Below are 21,625 nucleotides of genomic sequence, written 5' to 3'. Positions count from 1 at the left end.
AATCTGGAAGTGAGTTTGAAAATAAATTAATAGCTCTTCCTTCTGCAAATCTTTCTAGTAGTCATGGTGGTATAAGGAAATTATAAGGTTTATTACAGAAATTACTCATAATAAAATATTGGATCTAGGAAAAGATAATAGGTAGCTTCTAACATCATGTAAGAGATAACTAGAAATTTATCTTTTGAAGGACATGTATAACACCACCTATGTTGTGTTTTTTTGGGGAAAAAAAAAATCTCTAAATCTGACAGTCTATAGATCTACTACTTCGCAGGAAATACAGAGGACTGAGGAACATGTTAAATGACATAAAGATGTGCAGTCAGCAAAATCCCTAATGCGAGAAATACTAAATGACAAATGGCCCAGTGTCTTCAACAAATAAATTAGGGCAAAGAAAAAAAAAAAAAGAAATGTAATAGAAACCTACAGGTTTAAAAAGACTTTAAAGATATACCAACAGTTTGCAATTTATGGACTTTATTTGGGTCCTGATCTTACCGGTTAAAAAAGGCGTTTGTGGGACTTCCCTTGGTGGTCCAGTGGTTAAGACTTTGCGTTTCAATGCAGGGGGTGCGGGTTCAATCCCTGGTTGGGGAGCTAAGATCCCACATGCCTCGAGGCCAAAAAACCAAAACATAAAACAGAAGCAATATTGTAACAAATTCAATAAAGACTTTAAAAATGGTCTACATCAAAAAAAAGAGAAAAATCTAAAAAAGGCTTTTGTGAGCAAGTCAGGAAAATTTGAACATAACTGATATTAAAGAACTGCTAATTTTTTTAGATATGATAATGTCATATTTTAAAAGATACCTTTTATGGATATACATTGAAATATTTGTGGATGAAATATGATATCTGGGTTTGCTTAAAAGTAACATTAGAGGATGGGGCTATAGGTGAAAGAAGATTGGTTACGCATGATTTGAAAGTTGTTGAAACTGAGTCATACCATTCTCTCCACCTTTTTTGTATGTTTGTGATTTCATTTAATAAAATGCTTTTGGAAAGAGCAGAAATTAATAATAAACATAATAGAAAGGATCAACCAAATAAAAAGTTGGTTCTTTGATAAAATTAATGAAATTGAGTCAGGAAGATAAGGTTTGTGGTTGTATGAGTTTCAGAAATTTCATATTATATTCACCCCTTCCAATGGCGTTCATAAGGCATAGTTCATCTTTTTAAAATTTATTTATTTACTTATTTGGTCGCGCTGGGCCTTAGTTGCGGCTCGTGGGCTCCTTAGTTGCGGCAGGTGGGCTCCTTAGTTGTGGCATGCGAACTCTTAGTTGCTGCAGTTCCCTGACCAGGGAATGGAACCCAGGCCCCCTGCATTGGGAGTGTGGAGTCTTAACCAGTGCGCCACCAGGGAAGTCCCGCATATGTCATCTTAAAGATAATGTACTGTTAAAAGTCTTGTTTAATTTTGCTTAACTAGTGCTTCTCTAACTTGATTAAACATAGCCATCTTTCCTTTTTCTTTTTTTTTAAACTTTTCAAATTGTATCTGTTCTCATCGAAACCGACAGTATTGTTAAGTACTTGCTTAGGAAATGGTGACTTCTCCAGTCTTATAATTCTATGCACCTGTCCCACTGCTTCCTGTTCTTTCCATGGTGGGACAATACCAAATATTGTACATCCTTTGAGCATATCTTGCTATTTTCTATCTGTCTGGAATTCCCCTCTCCCCTCCTCTCTCCTTGAGAATATCAGTTTATGATTTGTGAAAACTTTTGAGTATTTTTATTACTCAGTTACCTCCAACCTTGACAGATTCAGTAGCTCCCTCTGTATTGTTTTGATACTTTTCACAACTGTTCTGCCTCTCATGATGTTTTGCACATATTTGTTTATGCTCTTCTTTCCTACTGAAAAAAGAGCACTTTGAGGACAAGATTATGGTTTTTTTAAATTGAGGAATAATTGATATAAGATTATGTTTTGTCTTCATGTCCATAGAGTCTAGCACTGTCCCTGGTTGGTACATGGTTGGCATGTACTTATTAAATGTTTTTTGAAGCAGCTGAGTTCTATTAGAAAACCTTGAGGGCTGGCCTAGTATTTCTGTGGGAGGAATTTATCTTCTTTTGCTAGGACATTAAAAATATGTTATGAATATAACTGACTGAAATGAACTTTTAAAATGCAACTCATATGTAAGTTGCAAGTTGTCCAACATATGGTTGAAATATATGTATGTATCTAAAAGTTTATAAAACTTGAAAGAATACTACAGCCCAAATATCATTGTGTGGAGGAAGTAAGGTGTTTCCCCCATTCTTACCTGTAACCCTAGCCCATAAGAACTAGGTGAAATTGTATGGATCCCTTAATTCTGTTACCCACTAAAGCCTCCCAATGGAGGAGTGGATGTTATAAGAAGGTAAAAGCCTCCTGTGCTTTAATGTAATTTAAATAATCACATTCGGCTAGTGGTCACTGCACTGGACAGCACATCTAAGTGTTTAGACTTCATCCTCTGGTAATGGGGGGACGTTGAAAGTATTTGGACAGGAGAGAAAAGATGATTAGATTCAAATTTAACAAACCCCATTAGTAACTGTGTGTAGGTGAGAGAAACTGAAGCTACAGAGACCTGTAGGGAGCTACATAACAGTCCAAATGAAGGACTGTCTTAACGGCAGATGATTGGATGAATATTTGAGTACAAGATCAATAAAGTTGATTTTAATTATTTTATAATTGCTTATTTTATTGAGCATTTGCTAAATGTCAGGTATTGCTGAGTGCCTTACATGTATTATCTCATTCAGTGCTTTCAACAGCCCTATGAGGGGAAGTATTACCTTCATTTTATGGATCAGGAACAGATCAGAGAGATGAAGTAACTTCCCCAAAGTTACACTGAGAGCAAATGCAGAGATTTGAAAGGAAAAGAATACAGTTAAAATCATGTGGCACAGGGGATCATGAAATATTTAAATGTGTATGTGTAGCATAGGACATTCCTGTTTTGTGAGTGAGCTGTTATTTAGGCACATAATAGGTTATAAAAATAGCATTAGGGACTTCCCTGGTGGTGCAGTGGTTAAGAATCCGCCTGCCAATGCAGGGGACACGGGTTCAATCTCTGGTCCAGGAAGATCCCACATGCCGTGGAGCAACTAAGCCTGTGCGCCACAACTACTGAGCCTGTGCTCTAGATCCTGCGAGCCACAACTGCTGAGCCCGTGTGCCACAACTACTGAAGCCCGTGTGCCTAGAGCCTGTGCTCCATAACAAGAGAAGCCACTGCAGTGAGAAGCCTGTGCACCACAATGAAAAGTAGCCCCCGCTCGCCACAACTAGAGAAAGACCATGCGCAGCAACGAAAACCCAATGCAGCCATAAGTAAATAAGTAAATAAATAAATAAATTTAAAAATAAATTAATAACTTTAAAAAAAGTAACATTATACTTAGCATATACTATGTGCCCTTGACTAGGTTATTTAATTTTCACAACCCTGTAAAGAAAGCTACTATCATTATCTTCATTTTTATAGAAGAAACTGTTGTGCAAACATAGGGTGACTTGTTCAAGAAAGTGACAGAGCAGGGGTTAGAATCCATGTAATCTGGCCTCAGTGCTCCTGTAGTACTTAATACATTTGTGTGTTGTGTTAATAAATATCATACAAATGGAGAGATAGACCCTACTGTGGTGTTTCATTGTATCCAGCTCTCTTAACCATGAAAGTGGCTAAGCTTGAGATTTAATTAATATTGTTTCTGGGTGTGTGGACATTTTTCCTTTTATGGCCTTTGGCAGTAAAGTATAGATCTTCTTAAGGGTTTTCTCAGGCTGTGTGGAATGTGGCTGTTTTATGTGTTAAGTTGTTTATGGCCTTGAGTTTACTGATCCTTAGTTCCTCTTTTCCTCTTTTTGTCCACTAAGCTCCATTTTATTCCTGCTCACAGTTCAAAGACAGTGTAGTGTAGTGTAGTAGAAAGAGCACAGTTGGATTCATATATCTTTGCATTTTAATCCCAGCACTATTGATGACTAGCTGTATGACTATGGATAAGTTATATATCCTTAGAACTTTGCTTTTCTAACCTGTAAAATGGGGAAAATGAAACCTCTAGATGGTTGTAAGGAGTAAATGGGATGATGTACACTTTTTAAATACCTGCTATAATACTTTGCACATTGCAGAATCTCAAAAAAAAATGTAACTGCTTCACTTCTTACTAAATAAAACATTTCCAGCTTTAAGTACCATTTCTTTCTTTATAGTTAGTTGCTCAACTTCGTAGGAGAACTCTGTACTTACCAAACTCTGAATTACCAAACACTTGGTAACTCTGACTTTCAGACTTTGAACTAGATATGGTAGAATTTCTAAATAAACTATGAGGAGGAATACATTAATTCTTTATGGCATTATAAACTGTTTTGTGCTGAACTTTTACAGAGTTTATTAAAACTCTGCTCTATTAAAAAGGAACCATGATAAGGAAAACTCCGGCTACCTGTATTTCTGGAGTCTTATCCTGATGAATGTATGAATGAATGAAGTGCTGGTTGGAAATGAAAAAAGCAATTAATGAAATCCTTGAGAAAATTTCTCACAAGAGGTAGTTCTTTTTCTGAAATATTTCTGTCTTCTCAGTGATGATGTGGATTATAACAATTTATGATCTGATTTTGGAACAGTATATTAATAGAAAAAATAAATACACAAAAGGTTAGCAGTCTGCATATTCTGGGAACATTCTGTTAGGAATTCTGATTTGTGTGTAATGCTTTTATTTTAGGGAAATAAATTATTTGAGTTCCCTTTATCCAAGAGCAGTACCTAACCAGTGATATTTAATGAGTAAGTAAGACTCCTGATATCATGTTGAAATTGACTGGAGTAAAAAAGTGTTAACGAGGTGAAGGAAACAAATTTGAGCATCATTGGCTCTGGACGCGCAGGCTCAGCGGCCATGGCTCACGGGCCCAGCCGCTCCGCGGCATGTGGGATCCTCCTGGACCGGGGCACGAACCTGTGTCCCCTGCATCGGCAGGCGGACTCTCCACCACTGCGCCACCAGGGAAGCCCTGAGCATCTTTTTTAATGATGTAATTTATATTTAAAAAGACATTTCTGAGGAATCATGGTTTTTTTCAAATCATCTTTGAGATGTAACTTACAGACCTTAAAATGCACAGATTTTTGGGCTTCCCTGGTGGCGCAGTGGTTGAGAATGTGCCTGCTAATGCAGGGGACATGGGTTCGAGCCCTGGTCTGGGAGGATCCCACATGCCGCGGAGCAAGTAGGCCCGTGAGCCACAACTACTGAGCCTGCGCGTCTGGAGCCTGTGCTCCGCAACAAGAGAGGCCGCGATAGTGAGAGGCCCGCGCACCGCGATGAAGAGTGCCCCCCGCTTGCCACAACTAGAGAAAGCCTTCGCACAGAAATGAAGACCCAACACAGCAAAAGTAATTAATTAATAAACTCCTACCCCCAACATCTTCTAAAAAAAAATGCACAGATTTTAAGTGTCAAATTTGATGAGTTTTGATACAAGCAAGCATTTGTGTCACTACTACCTAATAAAACAAATGGAAAATTTCTATTACCTAGGAAAGTTTTCTTTGTGCCCCTTTGTAGTCAGTCCTCTGAAAGACAATCAGTGATCTAATTTCTGTCACCATAGCCTGCTCTAGAACTTTGTATAAGTGAAATCACACAGTGTATATGCTTAATGCCTGGCGTCTTTTGCTCAACATGTTTTTGAAATTTCTGTTCATTGTCGTATCAACAGTTCATTCATTGTTATTGCAGAATAGCATTCCATTGTGTGAATATACCACAATTCATCAGTTAACCTTGTTGATAGAATTTTGGTTTGTTTCCAGTTTGGGGCTATTAAAAATAAATCTTCTATGAACGTTTTTGTAAAACTTGTTTTTGTGGATATATGTTTTCACTTCTCTTAAGAGGAATGACTGGGCCATGTGGTATATTTATGTTTAAAAGAAACTGCCAAACTGTTTTCCAAGTGATTATACCATTTTATACTCCCACCAGAAATGTGAGTTCCAGTTACTCCACATCTTTACCAACACTTGGTATGGAAAGTCTTAAATTTTAGCCATTCTAGTGGGTGTGTAATGGTATTCCATTTCATTTTAATTTGTATTTCCCTCGATAACTAATAATGTTGAGAATGCTTTTGCATGCTACTTGCCCATTTGTGTATCTTCTTTTGTGAAATGTCTGAAACTTTTGCTCATTTTTAAATTGAGTTGTCCTATTTACATTGATTCATAGGAGTTCTTTATATATTCTTGGTACAAGTCCTTTGTCAGATATATGTACTGAGAATATTTTCAGCTGGCATATGGCTTGCCTTTTCATTTTCTTAATGGTGTCTTCTGATGAATCAAAGTTTTAAATTTTGGTTAAGACAAATTATTATTTTTTTCTTTTTTTGCTTTGTGATTTTTGTGTCCTAGCTAAGAAATCTTTGTCTACCCTAAGGTTGCAAAGGTATTCTGTATTTTCTTTTAGAAGATTTTTTTAGTTTTTATGTTTAGGTTAATGATCCATCTCCCATTTTATCTTATTTCTGCATTTTATATTTTTCATTAATTCATTGGGCACCTGGTCAATGCCAGGAGCTGTTTTAGGCACTTGGTGTCCATTAGTAAAAAGAAATCACTTGTGGTGGGCCCTTAGATAGGCCTTGAAATTGTGAAGCCTACAGTCTAGGGGAAATGACAGATAATAAATTAATAAATAAATAAATTATACAGTATGTTAGAAGGTGAGAAAGCACCATGAGGTGGGGCAACAGAATAGGGTAGAAGGTAAAGGTTAGTGAGAAGGTTTAAGAAAGGGTGGTAAAATTTGGCCTCATTGAGAATAAGCCATTTAAAGAATGACTTGAAGATGTAGGAATTAGCCATCAGCTATCTGATGGAAGAGTGTCCTGGGTAGAGAAAACAGCCATTGCAAAGGCCTGAGATGGGAGCATGTCTGCTATGTCCCAGTAACAGCCAGGAAGCCAGTATAGTACAGGGTGACAGTGGATAAGGCCACAGAGATAGGGGAGGGCAAATTGTTTAGAATCTTATAGGACATTTTCCAGATTGTAGCTCCTTGTGTGAGTGCCATGGGTTCACTATACTTAATATACATTTTAAAACAACACATGTGTCTTCTGTATATCATTTAGAGATTTCATATTATTGTTTCTTTAGATTTATCAATTCATATCTGCTCAATAGGAGTAAAAGCATTTTTTTAAAAAATTCCTGAAAGATGTACTTAATATTAAAATGGTTTTATTTCAGAAAGATCCAGATTACCTGAAGCTGTGGTTGGACAATTTTGTTTCTAACTATGAACAATTCTTAGATGTTGACTTTGAAAAGCTGCCTACCAGGTATGTTGAAACACTTAATTTCCTACCCTTGGGTGAGTTTGTTAATTTTTGGTACAAAAACTTCATTGATGACATTACAAGGATGGCAGTTATGTAACACACATAACCCTGCTTTCACGGCAGACATTTCTGATTGATCACAGCAGTCTTTCTTGCTGATACTAGACGTGACTTCTAGAAGCCTCTTCTTTACTTTGTTCAGCCACTGGCAACTGGGTGTCCTGCAATTCATTTCAATTCTGACACTACCTGGAGTTAGCGCCAGATCCCATGAGTTAAAGGCAAAGTCCTCCACAAGACTGCCCTCACTTCAGACATCGTTAGCAAGTCTTGGGAGCCACCGACATTTCTAATCAACAGGCTGTAAATTTAGGGGTTGACATGACTCCCTCAGGTTCAATAATTTGTTAGATTAACTCACAGAACTCACTGATAGTCCTATACTTATGATTACAGTATTATTATAAAGGATACATGTAGGACAGGGCCTGGGAGGGTCTTGGATGCAGGGCTTCCATGCTCTCTCCCTTTGGAGTCAGGGCATGTTGCTCTCCCTGAACATCAGTGCATTCAAAGAAGGAAGCTCTTTGAGCTCTGGGTGTCAGAGTTTTGTTGGGTCTTATTACTTCATTGACCATGTGATTGAACTCAGTCTCCAGCTCCTCTCCCCTCCCAGAAAGTTGGGGGGGGTGAGTTATTCAGACGTGGCCAACCCCTTTTTTGAAACTATCTAAGGGTCCACCATGCATCACTTTATTCATTTGCATAAAATTTCTTTATTATATGACAGGCATTCTATTGTAGTTGAAACTTATTATACTTCTTTTCCTAGCTTTAGAGAAGGGCCTTAGAAAACATCTTGGAGGAGGTTAAGTTTTCAGATTTTTAAAAACTAGGTTTGAAAATCATAAAATGAGGGAAAAATAAACATCTTGGAAGAGGTTAAGTTTTAGGATTTTTTAAAACTAGGTTTGAAAATCATGAGGGAAAAATTAGCATCTTATAGAAATGTATAAGTGAAATTACAAATATTTTCTCCCATTCCTCTGCCTACATCTGTTTCTGCAATCTCACTGTTCCCAGGCCCACTTCCCAGATAAAGTTCATATTGTATCTCAAGTCATCTTGTGGACCTAGGTAAGAGAGGTTAGGTTTGCTGTGGTTAAAAGCTGGAGAAATGAGGACATACTTTTAGCCGCAAAAGCAACTCCATTTATAGAGATGTGTTGAGAGAAGAGGAGAGAAATGGGTGGTGGTTGAGGATGAAAAAGTATCTGGTGAATTAAAAATCTTCAAGGACGAAAATATTTGCAGTTTGGGGGTGGAGGTAAGCAGTGAGAGTTTAGACACAGGTGAGTTGAACCTGGAGAATCACATGGGAGCCAGATCATGAAGTGCCACAAATGCATTACTAATGGACTTTGACTTTTTGTTATGGAAGATACAAGGCTCTACTAAAGAATTTTCTGCATAAGAGTATCATGGGACTTCCCTGGTGGCACAGTGGTTACAAATCCGCCTGCCAATGCAGGGGACACGGGTTTGAGCCCTGGTCTGGGAAGATCCCACATGCTGCGGAGCAACTAAGCCTGTGTGCCACAACTACTGAGCCTGTGCTCTAGAGCTCGCGAGCCACAACTGCTGAGCCCACATGCCACAACTACTGAAGTCCACGTGCCTAGACATGTGCTCTGCAACAAGAGAAGCCACCGCAATGAGAAGCCCGCGCACTGCAACCAAGAGTAGCCCCCGCTTGCCGCAACTAGAGAAAGGCTGAGCGCAGCAGCGAAGACCCAACATAGCCAAAAATAAATAAATAAAATAAATTATAAAAAAAAAAAAGAGTATCATGATGAAGTTTGTTTTTTAAAAGTCACTTCGGTGGCATTATGGAGGTTGGATTGGAAAGGGTTGAGACTGAAGGCAAGAAGCCCAGTTAAGGGGTAATTGTAATAATTCAGAGAAAAAAATCATTAGCGCTTTGGACCAAGGCAATGAACTTAAGAAACAATATGGTTATGCTCAGAAAGCACAAGTACTGTATTTATAAATACAGTTTCAGAGTTCTTCCCCATTAGATTATTTGTAACAGGTTTATAAAGGTTGAAAATCAGTACTAAATCTTGAACTCAAAATAAGATTATGTATTATTGATTTCTACTCATAAAAGAATATTCTTGTAGTTTATACTTAGGAGTGCTTTTATTTTAAAAATTTATAGCTCATTTTAAATCATGAGCCTAAGGATCTTATGGAGTCAGAATTTTGGCCTTTGAATGCTTGGGGTTTTGTAAGATGCACTTGTTATCATCCATACATTATAAATGTCTCCTTCCTTGGGAGGTCATTTTTAAAAACACTATGTAGACTTATATTGCCACTATATTTAAAGTAAGATGAAGAATCTCAAGAGTGTTTTTTTACTTGTGATTTAGTTGGTTTATTTAAAATTATATTTCATATCTTTGTCTTTCAAACTGAACCATGAATTTAGATTTTGCTTGTAGTAAACTTGCAATTTTTCAAGTGAATATTATATGTAAGATCTGTAAAACTAGTCTAGTCACCTTAAAGATAAGAAACTCACAGATAATCCTCATTTAAAGTATACTGACTTTATAGAATTTCCAAGTTAGAGAATTCATAATAGAAGGCAAGGATTGCTTTTACCAGATTATAAGGCCTTGAAATTTAAGCTGGACTTTTTCCTACGTTAGAGAGAACAATTGGCAGCTGTTTACAATAGACATTGACTAGGCAAATTGAGGAGTGGAAAAGATTTCTGGAGTTTGGGATATTTCAGCAAAAGGAGCTTAGAATTTTGGACAATAAAGTCCTAGAGGTGGGAAAATTCTTCTAAATTCTTAAATCCTCATCACATTAGGAACAAGGCCAAAAATTCCAACTTTGTCTATATGCCATGTCCTAAGTAAACCCCAATTTTATAATGAGAGTCAGTTAAAAAAAAAAGATTGCTCTTTTAGAAGTTAGTATTTTTTTCTGCCCAGTTAAATCAAAACGTGTGTAAATAGAAAATGGGACAATTAAGGACAAAAGGAACTACTCCTTTAAATAACTAAAATGGAATATTGGGAAATCTAATGTCTTCTTGCTTGTTGATTTAACATTTTTGGAAAAGTGCGGAGGAATAGTTTCACTTCATCTTGAAAATCAGTTATATTTAAATGTTTGTTTATTATTTTGAAGTTAACTCTGGTTTTTCTAATCACCTCTTTTTAGCTCTCCAAAAAAAAATTAAATATAAAAATGAGTGTTTCTGATACCATCTATAAATAAGAGAGAATGAAAGAATCCAAAGCTGCAAGTGAAATGATGCCCAGACTAAAATGAAACATGTATTTTTAGAACATGATTATATAGTATTAGGCAACCTTGGTAGTATGCTTTGTGACTTGTGTTTATTTTATAAAATGCTTTATTAATTTATGTTGTAGGGTGGTTCAGGAAGAGGCTAATAATATTTACATATGTGTTTATGTGACTACTGCTAAGATGCTTCAAATTTCTTTGTCTACAGTGAATGCCTTTTACTCAATGTAAACATAGTACTAATACTTCATGTTAAGCATTATCTGAAGAAAAGACTATTGTAAAGTATAATTGCCATTTAATCATGGAACTCTTCACAGTGCTTCTTTGCTATTTGAGCATTTTTCTTAACAGAGATAGGGAAATAATACAGTGGTTTATGAAAAGATTCTGAGGCTTTAGAGATAGTATATTTAAAATGCATTACATATTTAGAGTTCTTTACATACTTTGTTTTTTTTTTTTTTGCGGCACGCGGGCCTCTCACTGTCGTGGCCTCTCCCGTTGTAGAGCACAGGCTCCAGGCGTGCAGGCTCAGCGGCCATGGCTCACGGGCCCAGCCGCTCCGCGGCATGTGGGATCCTCCCAGACCGGGGCACGAACCCGTGTCCCCTGCATTGGCAGGCGGACTCTCAACCACTGCGCCACCAGGGAAGCCCTCTTTACATACTTTAAAGCTGAAAATGCACATTGACTTTCTGGTTTCAGAGCCCAGTGAAATAGGGTGGATATCTGATATTACAGTTTTATAGATTAGGGAACTTCAGAGATTAAATGAAGTGCTTCATGTTACAGAGGTGGAACTTAGTATGCAGGCTTCTGACTTTGAATCTAGGGGGTTTTAATGTGAGAGGCACATACAAGGAGCCAGTTACATCTGGTATTGGCTTTTGCCCATAAAGAACCATATTGTCTTCTTACACAGAAACCACCTGTCACAAAATATTGATGTATTGCTTTAAAAGAGTCTTCTACTGATGCTCATGCTTGGGGTTCTACATTCACCTCTATCTTTCTCCTTTCATTTTGCTAGTTTTCTTCTCTCCCTCTTCTGATCAGATGGCTTAGGGACCCTGTAGGTAGGTGAATATTGTTTATTTAGTAAAGCAGTTAACAGATATTAAACTAGTTAGAGGTACTTCATTTTTATTTGCTAGTTACCGTTTCTTTTAGAAATGGTGTAGACACATTGTATTTCTAAATAGTAGAAGGTGAAGTAATCTTATATTTTAAATATTTTCTTTAACAATAGCACAATTGAAAATACTAAATAGCCTTTTTTTCTCTCTCTTCTCAGTAAGACTCCTCTGAAGTAAGACTAACCACTCTGCTCTAATAATCTTCTAAAATGTCACTCTCCATTTGGTGGTACTATGCAGAGAGGAAGGCACAGAATATCTGGACTAAAAGAGCTTCTTTAGGATTTGAGCTGAAAATGTAGTTACTTTAAAGTGCCACAGATTTTCGTCCTGTATTTAAACACCCTTCTTATTTTGTTCCCCTTATATTGTAGGGTAGATGACGTGCCTCCAGGAATATCTCTGCTTCCTGATAATATTCTGCAGGTTCTGAGGACCCAGCTTCTGCACTGTGTTCAGAAAATGGCAGATGGGTTAGAGGAAGAACAACAAGCCTTGTCAATTTTGCTTATCAAGTTCTTCATTGTTCTTTGCAGGTATCTGGTACAAATAAACTAGTTATCTGTTTCAAATAATTATTAGCAAACTAATAATGCATTTATTAGTTATTAATGATGTTTGTTGTTCATATGGAGCTTTTAGGGATGAGTACAGCTTTTGCAATAGGCTTGTGGTTTGTTATTATATTGGAAAGCCTTTTACTATATCTACTTAGAGAGATTCAGCCAGGATAAAAAATAATTGCTTTAGAGTAAAGACAATGACAGGAGTTTTTACTTAAGAATTTATTGCACTGGTATTTTCTATATGGTCCTCACCAATAAACATGTACGTATACATTTTTATACTGTGCGTTATCATTTGTGAAATGTATTTTTCTAGTCTTTCATTTTATAATTTTACCAAAGAAAGTATAATTATTCCATAGCTTATATTTCCAGATTTATAGATGATTACGTCTGTGGTACTTAAATTTTGGTGTGCATAAATGTCAACTGGGAAGCTTAATAGAAATACAGAGTTTGAGCCTTATGTATGGAAGTTCTGATCCAAAAGAGCTCAGGCATTTTGAATTTTCACACATTCCATTAATCTGCATATAAGAATTTGAGAACCGTTGGGTTAGGGGCATCACATGCCTCTTAAAATCTGTCTTCTTTTCTTGTTCTTAGAGGAAAAGCTTTCAGTCTTTTACCATTTAGTATGATATTTGCTGTGAAATTTTTATATATAGGTTTTATTATGTTGAGGTAGTTTCCTTCTGTTCCTAGTTTGCTGAGTGTTGTTATCAGGAATGGTTGCTGAATTTTGTCAAATGCTTTTCTGCATTAATTGAGATGATCATCTGGGTTTTTTTCCCCTTTATTCTGTTAATATGGCATATTACATTGATCAGCTTTCATATGTTTAACCATCCTTGCATTACAGGAATAAATCCCACTTAGTCATAGTGTGTAATACTTTTAATATACTGTTGAATTCTCTTTGCTAGTATTTTGTTGAAGATCTTTGCATTAATGTTCATAAGGGATGTTGGCTTGTAGTTTTCATGTAGTCTCTTGTTTGGCTTTGGGATCAGGGTAATACTGGCCTCATAAAATGAGTCAGAAAGTGTTCCTTCCTTTTCAGTTTTTTAGAAAAATTTGAGAAGGATTGGCATTAGTTCTTCTTTAAATGTTTTGTAGACTTCATGAGTGAAAACATCAGGTCCAGGACTGCTTTTTTGGGAGAGTTTTGATTACTGATTCAGTTTCCTTACTAGTTGTAGGTCTATTCAGCTTATTTATTTCATCATGGTTTAATCTTGGCAGATTTTGTGTTTCTAGGAATTTGTCCATTTCATCTATGTTATTCAATTTGTTGTTGTACAGTTGTTCATAGTACTCTCTTAATAATCCTCTGTATTTCTGTAGTATCAGTAGTAATATCCACACTTCATTTTTGATGTTAGTAATCTGATTCGTCTCTCTTTTTCTTAGTCTATCTAGCTAAAGGTTTGTCAATTTTGTTGATGTCTCCAAGGAACTAATTTTTGTTTTCATTGATTTTCTCTATTTTTAAAAATTTATTTTAATCTCTGCTCTGATCTTTATCATTTCCTTCTTTCTGCTAACTTTGGATTTAGTTTGTTCATCTTTGTCTGATTCCTTAAGTTGTAATATTAGGTAGTTGGTTTCTTGTTCTTTTTTTTTAGTGTAAGCACTTACACCTATAAAATTCTCCCTTTGCACCACTTTCATTGCCTCCCATAAGTTTTGGTAAGTAATGTTTTCCTTTTCATTCATCTTAAGTATTTTCTAATTTCCCTTGTGGGTTTCTTCTTTGATCCATTGATTATTTTAAAGTATTTTTGTTAATTTACACAGTTTTGTGAATTTTTCAGTTCTCTTTATGTTACTGATTTTTAACTTCATCCTGCTGCGGTTAGAGAAGATACTTTGTATGATATCTGTCATTTTAAATCTGTTGAGACTTAATTTGTGGCCTAATATAGTGTCTATCTTGTAAAATGTCCCAAGTGCACTTGAGAAGAATGTTTGTTCTGTTCTTGGGTAGAGTCACCTGTATATGTTTCTTAGAGCTATTAGATTTACTGTGTTAAGTCCTCTGTTGCTTTACTTATCTTCTATCTAGTTGTTTTATCCATTATTGTGGATGAGGTATTGAATTCTCCAGCTATTATGGAAGAACTATATGTTTCTCTCTTCAATTCTGTCAGTATTTGCTTCATATGTTTTGATGGTCTGTCATTAGATACGTAAATGTTCATAATTGTTATATCTTTTTGCTAGTGTAATACCTTTGTTATATCATATATACTTTTATTACATTATATTTTACCTTTTATTTTATTTATTTTTAACATCTTTGAGTATTAATTGCTTTACAATGTTGCGTTACTTTCTGCTGTATAACAAAGTAAATCAGCTATGTGCCTACGTATATCCCCATATCCCCTCCCTCTTACGTCTCCCTCTCACCCTCCTTATCCTACCCCCTAGGTGGTCTCAAAGCACTGAGCTGATCTCCCTGTGCTAGGTAGCTGCTTCCCACTAGCTATCGATTTTACATTTGGTAGTGTATATATGTCAGTGTTATTCTCTCAATTCATCCCAGGTTACCCTTCCCCAACCCCGTGTCCTCAAGTCCATTCTCTACGTCTGTGTCTTTATTCCTGTCCTGCTCCTAGGCTCATCAGAACCATTTTTTTTTAGATTCCATATATATGTGTTAGGATACGGTATTTGTTTTTCTCTTTCTGACTTACTTCACTGTATGACAGAGTCTGTATGACAGACTCTAGGTCCATCCACCTCACTACAAATAACTCAATTTCATTTTTTTTATGGCTGACTAATATTCCATTGTTTATATGTGCCACATCTTCTTTATCCATTCATCTGTCGATGGACACTTAGGTTGCTACCATGTCCTGGCTATTATAAATAGTGCTGCATTGAACATTGTGGTACATGACTCTTTTTGAATTATGGTTTTCTCAAGGTATATGCCCAGGAGTGGGATTGCTGGGTAATATAGTAGTTCTATTTTTAGTTTTTTAAGGAACCTCTATACTGTTCTTCATAGTGGCTGTATCAATTTACATTCCTACGAACAGTGCAAGAGGATTTCCTTTCCTCCACACGCTCTCCAGCATTTGTTGTTTGTAGATTTTTTGATTTTGGCCATTCTGACTGGTGTGAGGTGATACCTCATTGTAGTTTTGATTTGCATTTCTCTAATGATTAGTGATATTGAGCACCTTTTCATGTGTTTGTTAGCAATCTGTATATCTTCTTTGTGGAAATGTCTGTTTAGGTCTTCTGCCCATTTTTGGATTGGGTTGTTTTTTTAATATTGAGCTTCATGAGCTGCTTGTATATTTTGGAGATTTATCCTCTGTCATTTGCTTCCTTTGCAAATATTTTCTCCCATTCTGAGGGTTCTCTTTTTGTCTTGTTTATGGTTTCCTTTGCTGTGCAAAAGCTTTTAAGTTTCATTAGGTCCCATTTGTTTATTTTTGTTTTTATTTCCATTTCTCTAGGAGGTAGGTCAAAAAGGATCTTGCTGTGATTTATGTCATAGAGTGTTCTGCCCATGTTTTCCTCTAAGAGTTCTATAATGTTTGACCTTACATTTAGGTCTTTAATCCATTTTGCGGCGAGTGGGGGCCACTCTTCATCGCGATGTGCGGGCCTGTCACTGCCATGGCCTCTCTTGTTGCAGAGCACAGGCTCCAGATGCATAGGCTCAATACTTGTGGCTCACGGGCCCAGTTGCTCCACGGCATGTGGGATCTTCCCAGACCAGGGCTCAAACCCGCGTCCCCTGCATTGGCAGGCAGATTCTCAACCACTGTGCCACCAGGGAAGCCCTCCCTTTTTTTCTTGATGAGTCTGGCTTATGGTTTATCAATTTTGTTTATCTTCTCAAAGAACCAGCTTTTTGTTTTATAGATCTTTGCTATTGTTTCCTTCATTCCTTTTTCATTTATTTCTGATCTGATCTTTATGATTTCTTTCCTTCTGCTAACTTTGGGGTTTTTTCTTCTTTCTCTAATTGCTTTAGGTGTAAGGTTAGGTTGTTTATTTGAGATTTTTCTTGTTTCTTGAGGTAGGGTTGTATAGCTATAAACTTCCCTCTTAGAACTGCTTTTGCTGCATCCCATAGGTTTTGGGTGGTCGTGTCTCTGTTGTCTTTTGTTTCTAGGTATTTTTTGATTTCCTCTTTGATTTCTTCAGTGATCTCTTGGTTATTTAGTAGCATATTGTTTAACCTCCATGTGTTTGTATTTTTTACAGTTTTTTTCCTTTAATTGATATCTAGTCTCATAGCGTTGTGGTCGGAAAAGATACTTGATACAATTTCAGTTTTCTTAAATTTACCAAGGCTTGATTTATGACCCAAGATCTGGTCTATCCTGGAGGATGTTCCATAAGCCCTTGAGAAGAAAGTGTATTCTGTTGTTTTTGGATGGAATGTCCTATAAATATCAATTAAGTCTGTCTCATTTAATGTGTCATTTAAAGCTTGTGTTTTCTTATTTATTTTCATTTTGGATGATCTGTCCATTGGTGAAAGTGGGGTGTTAAAGTCCCCTACTATTATTGTGTTACCATCCATTTCCCCTTTTATGGCTGTCAGCATTTGCCTTATGTATTGAGGTGCTCCTATGTTGGGTGCATAAATATTTACAGTTGTTATGTCTTCTTGGATTGATCCCTTGATCATTATGTAGTGTCCTTCTTTGTCTCTTGTAATAGTCTTTATTTTAAAGTCTGTTTTGTCTGATATGAGAATTGCTACTCCAGCTTTCTTTTGATTTCCATTTGCATGGAATATCTTTTTCCATCCCCTCACTTTCATTCTGTATGTGTCCCTTGGTCTGAAGTGGGTCTCTTGTGGACAGCATATACACGGGTCTTGTTTTTGTATCCATTCAGCTAGTCTATGTCTTTTGGTTGGAGCACTGAATCCATTTACACTTAAGGTAATTATCAATATGTATGTTCCTATGACCATTTTCTTAATTGTTTTGGGTTTGTTATTGTAGGTCTTTTCCTTCTCTTGTGTTTCCTGCCTAGAGATCCTTTAGCATTTGTTGTAAAGCTGGTTTGGTGGTCCTGAATTCTCTTAACCTTTGCTTATCTCTAAAGGTTTTAATTTCTCCATCGAATCTTAATGACATCCTTGCTGGGTAGAGTAATCTTGTAGGTTTTTTCCCTTTCATGACTTTAAATATGTCCTGCCATTCCCTTCTCTTTTGCTGAGTTTCTGCTAAAAGATCAGCTGTTAACCTTATGGGGATTCCCCCTTGTATGTTATTTGTTGCTTTTCCTGCTGCTTTTAGTACTTTTTCTTCATACTTAATTTTTGATAGTTTGATTAGTATGTGTTTCGGCATGTTTCTCTATGATTAATATGTGTTTCAGCATGTTTTTCCTGTATGGTACTCTGTGTGCTTCCTGGACTTGACTGACTGTTTACTTTCCCATGCTAGGGATGTTTTCGACTCTGATCTCTTCAAATATTTTCTCAGACCCATTCTTTTTCTCTTCTTCTTCTGGGATCCCTATAATTCGAATGTTGGTGCATTTAATGTTGTCCCAGAGGTCTCTGAGACTGTCCTCAGTTCTTTTCATTCTTTTTTCTTTATTCTGCTCCCTGGCAGTTATTTTTACCATTTTATCTTCCAGCTCATTTATCTGTTCTTCTGCCCCAGTTATTCTGCTATTGATTCCTTATAGAGTATTTTTAATTTCAGTAACTGTGTTGTTCATCACTGTTTGTTTGCTCTTTAGTTCTTCTAGATCCTTGTTAAATGTTTCTTGTATTTTCTCCATTCTGTTTCCGAGATTTTGGATCATCTTTACTATCATTACTCTGAATTCTTTTTCAGGTAGGTTGCCTATTTCATCTTCATTTATTTGGTCTTGTAAGTATTTACCTTGCTCCTTCATCTGTAACATATTTTTTTGTCATTTCTTTTTTTTTTCTTTTAATGGGTGGTGCTGTATTCCTGTCTTCCTGGTTGTTTGGCCTGAGACATCCAGCACTGGAGTTTGCAGGCAGTTGGATAGAGCCGGGTCTTGGTGCTGAGATGAGGACCTCCCGGGGGCCTCACTCCGATGAATGTTCCCTGGGGTTTAAGTTTCTCACTAGTCCAGCGGTTTGGACTTGGAGCTCCCACCACAGGATCCCAACTCCCGGCCTGGGAACCAAGATCCTGCAAGCTTCGTTGTGTGGTAAAAAAAAAAAAAAAAAAAGGAAGAAGAAAAGGAGCAGTGCAATATGCAAGAATATAGAACAAAATAAAATTAGAAAGATGAAAAATATATTAATTGAAACAACTCCAACCGGGTAAAATAAAACCATAACAGTAAAAAGAAAAATAAAAAAGGGGGGGGGAACAAGCCAAAAGGAGAGAATGTTAATGAAGTATAAAGAATAAAACTAGAAAAATAAAAGTCTTTTTAGGAAAAATAAAAATATAAAAGAATCGACAACAATGAATCAACAAGGTAAAACAGAACCCCAGTCTAAAAGAGGAAAAAAGAAAAAAAAAAAAAAAAAACCTTGGCTGTAGGGGGCAAAGTTTAGGCAGGGGTGGAATTTACGCAGGGGCTGGGTTTAGGGTGGAGCGGGACCTAGTCAGGTGGGGGGATGAGTTTTGAGCATGGGGCAGCTCCTAAGCTTAGGACCCACGCAGCTGGAAACGCCCTGGGGGTAAGGCCTTGACAGAGTGATGTTCAAGCATAGGGTGGGGCCTCTGCTTAGGACCTGTGTGGAAGTGGAGAGGCAGCACATGGAAAGGAGGGCCTCTGGAGTGTGGAGTTAGGGAGTTTGGAGGTAGGGCCCTGAGTGAGGGTGTGTGGGTGGGGTTTAGGCCCAGTGCATCGGATGGGGTCTCAGAGGGCGTTCTCTGAGTGTACAGGTAGGGCCCTGGGTTGGGGTGTAGGGGCGGAACTTGGGTTCTGCGTGGCAGGAGAGAGGCTCTGAGGGCAGAGGATTAGGCCTGGGGCCTAATAGGCTTCCTGGTACCTAAGTGCACAGGGAAGGCACAGACTGCATTCCCTTCCATTCCTTCATGCCCCCTTCCCCACCATCTCCCCCAGGGTCTCCCCCATTGCTGCTGGACCCCTAACCGTGGGTGGGTCCCACTGGATGTAGGAACTCCTCCCCTCCTCCATCCACCCCTCAGGGGTGCCAGTCCCGGAGGTCCAGCCTTTACTTTTGCTCCCCCTTCCCTCCTTCCCACTCCCTCAGGACCCATGCATCTGGAAGGGGCCTTGGTGGACAGAGGATCAGGCCTGGGATCTCAGCAGGTTCCTGGGGGCCCAAGTGGGCAGGAGAAACCTGGCCATGCTCCCTTTTGATCCTCTGCCCTCCCAGTGGTTCCCCAGTTTCCCGCTTCGGGTGTGGGATCCCTTCCCCTCACCCAGCTGCCCCTCAGGGGCATCAGGCCCATCCCGCCTCCACTTCTCCTCTCCCATCACTCCTCCCAAGCCCCACATCCTACCCGCTCACTGGGGGTTCCTCCCATCCCTTTAGGTGTCTGTGGTCCCCCGCTGGTGCCTGGTAGGTGCCCTAGTTGTGTGTAGACGCGAATTCCGCGTCCTCCTAGTATGCCATCTTGACTCTGCCCCCTGTACCTTTTAAAATATATGATGTCCTTCTTTGTTCCATGTAAACTATTTTGTCTGATATTTGTATGTCAGCCTCTGCTCTCTTTGAGTTACTCTTTGCATGGAATATCTTTCCCTCTGCTTTCAGTTTCAACCTGTTTGTGTCCTTGGACATCAGGTAGACAGTATATAGTTGGATCCTGAGTTTGTATCCATTCTGCCAATCTCTTTTCTTTTTTTGTCTTTTTTTTTTAATATATCGTGATTGGAGTATAATTGCTTTACAATGTTGTGTTAGTTTCTGCTGTACAACACAGTGAATCAGCTATATGCATACCTATATCTCCATATCCCATCACTTTTGAGCCTTCCTCCCACCCTACCTATCCCACCCCTCTAGGTCTTCACAAAGCACCGAGCTGATCTCCCTGTGCTATGTAGCTGCTTCCCACTAGCTGTTTTACATTTGGTAGTGTATATATGTCAGTGCTACTCTGTCACTATGTCCCAGTCTCCACTTCCTGCCCTGTGTCCTCAAGTCCATTCTCAATGTCTGCATCTTTATTCCTGCCCTACCACTCATTCATCAACACCATTCAGTCTCGTGTCTTTTGAATGGAAACTTTAATCCATTTACATTGAAAGTAATTACTCCTAAGGAGGAATTTACTTCTTTTACTGTTCTATTTGTATTCTTTATGCCTTAAAACAGAAGTTTGTTTTTTTTTAAATTTATTTATTTTTTGGCTGTTTTGGGTCTCCGTTGCTGCCCATGGGCTTTCTCTAGTTGTGGCGAGCGGGGGCTGCGCTTCGTAGCAGTGCATGGGCTTCTCATTGTGGTGATTTAAATTCCTTTATCATATTCTTTTTTTATAACGAGCATTTCATTATTTATTTATTTTGTAATATTTGTTTATTTATTTATTTGGCTCTACCGGGTCTTAGTTGCAGCATGCAGGATATTTTAGTTGCAGCATGCGGGTTCTAGTTCCCTGACCAGGGATTGAACCCAGGCCCCCTGCATTGGGAGCACAGAGTCTTAGCCACTGGACCACCAGGGATGTCCCCTTTATCATACTCTTTTGTATACATTCTGTAGATATTTTCTTTGTGGCTACCATTGGTGTTACATTTAACATTCTAAAGTTATAACATTCTGATTTGAATTTATACCACTTTAATATCAATAACATACAAAAACTCTGCTCTTTTATGGCTCTGTCCCTACTCCTTTTGGTTGCTGATGTCACAAAATTACATTTACACAATGTTTGCCCCCAAACATAAGCTAATAGTTATTTTAGATGCATTAGTCTCAAATTATGTATAAAACAAGATTTGGAATTACAAACCAAAGTTACAGTAATACTAGTTTTTACCTGAACAATTTTATTTCTTTAAATATAATCTCTTAAATTATATAAAAACAAAGAATACAGTTACAAATCACTGTTTCAATAATACTAGCTTTTATAATTGCCCATTTATTTACCTTCATTGAGATCTTAGTTTTCCATGCAGCTTTGAGTTGCTGGATAGTGTCCTTACCTCTCACCCTGCAGGACAGTGTTTAGCATTTTTTGTAGGGTAGAGCGAGTGATCACAGACTCCATTACCTTTTGTTTCCTGGGAATG

At 37.7% G+C, this 21,625-nt stretch overlaps 1 protein-coding gene across 1 annotated transcript in view; it reads left to right on the top strand.

The window, feature by feature from the left end:
* Positions 1-21,625, top strand: part of NBEAL1 (neurobeachin like 1) — a 182,178-nt gene that overhangs the window by 12,940 nt on the left and 147,613 nt on the right. The window contains exons 3-4 of the mRNA XM_082657971.1: positions 7,304-7,395; positions 12,239-12,400. Of these exons, the coding sequence (XP_082514097.1) occupies positions 7,304-7,395; positions 12,239-12,400 (254 nt within the window). The remainder of the gene's footprint in view (positions 1-7,303; positions 7,396-12,238; positions 12,401-21,625) is intronic.

The sequence above is a fragment of the Grampus griseus genome, assembly GCF_964374135.1.
Source record: "Grampus griseus genome assembly, chromosome: 7".
NCBI classification, from domain to species: domain Eukaryota; kingdom Metazoa; phylum Chordata; class Mammalia; order Artiodactyla; family Delphinidae; genus Grampus; species Grampus griseus.
This window is presented reverse-complemented; position numbering and strand designations above follow the sequence as displayed.